The 2501-nt window shown below is 38.4% G+C and overlaps 1 protein-coding gene across 2 annotated transcripts in view; it reads right to left on the reverse strand.

Annotated features, from left to right (window-relative positions):
• Positions 1-2501, reverse strand: part of PEX1 (peroxisomal biogenesis factor 1) — a 34491-nt gene that overhangs the window by 2255 nt on the left and 29735 nt on the right. For both annotated transcript variants that reach the window (XM_006891467.1, XM_006891466.1), the window contains 3 exons: positions 2264-2440; positions 1198-1428; positions 1-181 (listed from right to left, as the gene is read on the reverse strand). The exon at positions 1-181 is cut by the window's left edge and continues 6 nt beyond it. In XM_006891467.1, the coding sequence (XP_006891529.1) occupies positions 1-181; positions 1198-1428; positions 2264-2440 (589 nt within the window). The remainder of the gene's footprint in view (positions 182-1197; positions 1429-2263; positions 2441-2501) is intronic.

The following is a 2501-nucleotide window of genomic DNA, read 5'->3' on the forward strand; positions in this document are numbered from 1 at the left end:
GGCTCCGGTATCTGCTCTTGATAATGCTGATGTCTGCCTTCAGTTGATCTCTCTGTTCTTGTGTAAACTCATGGTAGCCCTCCTGTGAAGCTGTCCTGAACACAGGAGGTCGTGAAAACAACTGGTCTCTCCCAGGAACATCTTGCATCATGGAGCTGGGTGCAGACAGACACTGGGAGCTCTGTGTGTGTAAGTATAGAGGGGAACAAGAAAAGAAGGAAAATATCAAATAATAAAACATTAACAAAGGTGAAGCCACATTTTAACTTCACTGAAAGGAAGGAAAGTTAAAATTTTTTCAAGGTTAAAGCACAAGATTTTAATTTTTTTATTTTTTTTTAATTCTGAAGATGGGGGTCGTGGGTCAGAGCTGCAGGCGTGTGTCCCGATTCAAGTCCAAGTCCCAAGATTTTAATTTTTATACTTTGTTATTAAACCCATCACACAAATGCCCCAGTGGTGGATTCCAAATGATCCTTGCTCTTGTTTTTCAGAAAATAATTATGGTGAAGTCCTGGGATGTTTTAGATATGTTAAAAACAGAAATCAGAATTAACAACTGGAATTAAGACAATTTGTTTACTATTCCTAGAAATAAAAATGTGTAACCCTTGTATTTTTTTTTCTTTATTTTTCATTTCAGTGACCATCTACAGAGATTTTGGAATTCCATTCATTCATTGTTGCACCCCCCTCTCCCCTCCTCCCCACCCCCAACCCCCATTTGCTCCTCTCCTTCAAACGCAAAAGAAAAACTCCCTCATTGGTACGCAATCCCACACACACATCCCCCAACCCCCAAATATAATCCACTCTGCAACCCTCATTCCGTACTCTTATGATAAACATAATGCCCTAAAATATAAAATATTCTCTCCCCCAAAGACTTCAATGCCTTAAACATATACAGTAATAAGACAAATTTATAAAAACCAAGAAAAAAGAAACGTATATAAAAACATTAGAAATACCAATAAATCAACAGTTAATCATTCATTTTGGGGGGAGAAGAATTATAAAGTTCTGAAGAGGGAATTAAAATTACTACTTTGGACAAACAGGACTATTTTACTATAGAACCAACTGCCTGACCTGAAAGACCATGTGGCTGGTTAGAAGAGAAATTACTGTCCATCTATCTTTACACCAAAATATGACCTTTGTATTTAGAACTAGAATGATGATGGAGCAAGTTACCAAGTCAGAAGATGTTCCGTTTCCAAGCTCTGATTCGTAAGAGCTTCCAAAGTAGAGCCGGTACATGTTGAATTTTGATTCATCTGGAAGGATCTCTGACATCTCTAGAGAAACAAGGGACTGCTCTAAGCCATATTCTCCATCTCCAGCTGAATCATCAGAGCCACTACTGTGGTTGAGAAAAACCATTGAAGACAGACTGAGGTCACTATCAGAGCTGGAACCACCATCCTAAAACACACAAAAAGGCAACCAGTTGTACAGCTCAACATAACACCTCAGAAACATGCAACACCACAGACAAACACAAGGCATTGTCCAAAAAACTTCTGATTTTCTAGTGGTTCTAAAGACACATAGTAAGGTTTTAACGATTTTCTTTCTTTTTTTTTTTTTTTTAAATAAAAAGATGGAATGAGTAGACAGTCTGCCAATTATCCCCTCTAAAGAGTTTGTAGGAGCTCTGGTGGCCTAGTGGGGAAGGAGTTTTGCTTGTCAACCCAAAGGCGGGTGGTTTGAATTCATCAGCTCCTTCATAGGAGAAGGATGGGCAGCCTCCTCCTGTGTGATTTAGTCTCTGAAAACCCACTGGAGTGTCAGCTACCTCAGCATCAACTTCAGCATCTGCTGTTGAATCAGGAAATGGCCATGAAGGAATAATGGGACATACCAGAAGGACTTTGAAGCAGCTAGAAAAGTTTTTGATTGGCCAAATTGGGCACAATCTGAGCATCAAGTAACATATGCAATTAATTACTTTTTAACAAGCAAAATATACACCAAATTAAATATCTCAATTTTTCTGTTTATATTATCTAATACCTAACAATTCAATTTAAATCATATCCTTCCATACATCAACAGTTTTCTCAATATTATATTACACTCCAAACTCGTCCTAATTAAAGAATTCTCTGTAAAACCAGTAGTGAAACGAGTGAACATTTAACTAAGCTATTACTTTTAAACACAGCTGTTAAAAACCAGAACTTTTTAAGGATGAAATTTTGACATTAAACTGTTTTCCATCCTAAGAGGTCTGAAACCATCATCCCCTGTAGCTTACATGCTGTCCACATGAGAGCAGCCTTCCATGTAAGGCCTCTAACTGGGCGTTGTACAGCAGGGCTTTCAGGTCAGCTCCAGTAAAGGAGTCGGTGACTGATGCCACGTGCTGAAGGTCGACATCATCCGCCAGAGGCAGAGAGTCACTGAGGACGTTTAAAATTTCAAGACGTGATACCTGAAGAAGAAAAGCAGAATTAACAAAATCCTAGAAAATTCAATATTAAACTACGTCATCA

This window comes from Elephantulus edwardii, unplaced genomic scaffold (assembly GCF_000299155.1).
Source record: "Elephantulus edwardii isolate Elephantulus edwardi_28Jun2011 unplaced genomic scaffold, EleEdw1.0 scaffold00098, whole genome shotgun sequence".
In the NCBI taxonomy this organism is placed as follows: Eukaryota; Metazoa; Chordata; class Mammalia; order Macroscelidea; family Macroscelididae; genus Elephantulus; species Elephantulus edwardii.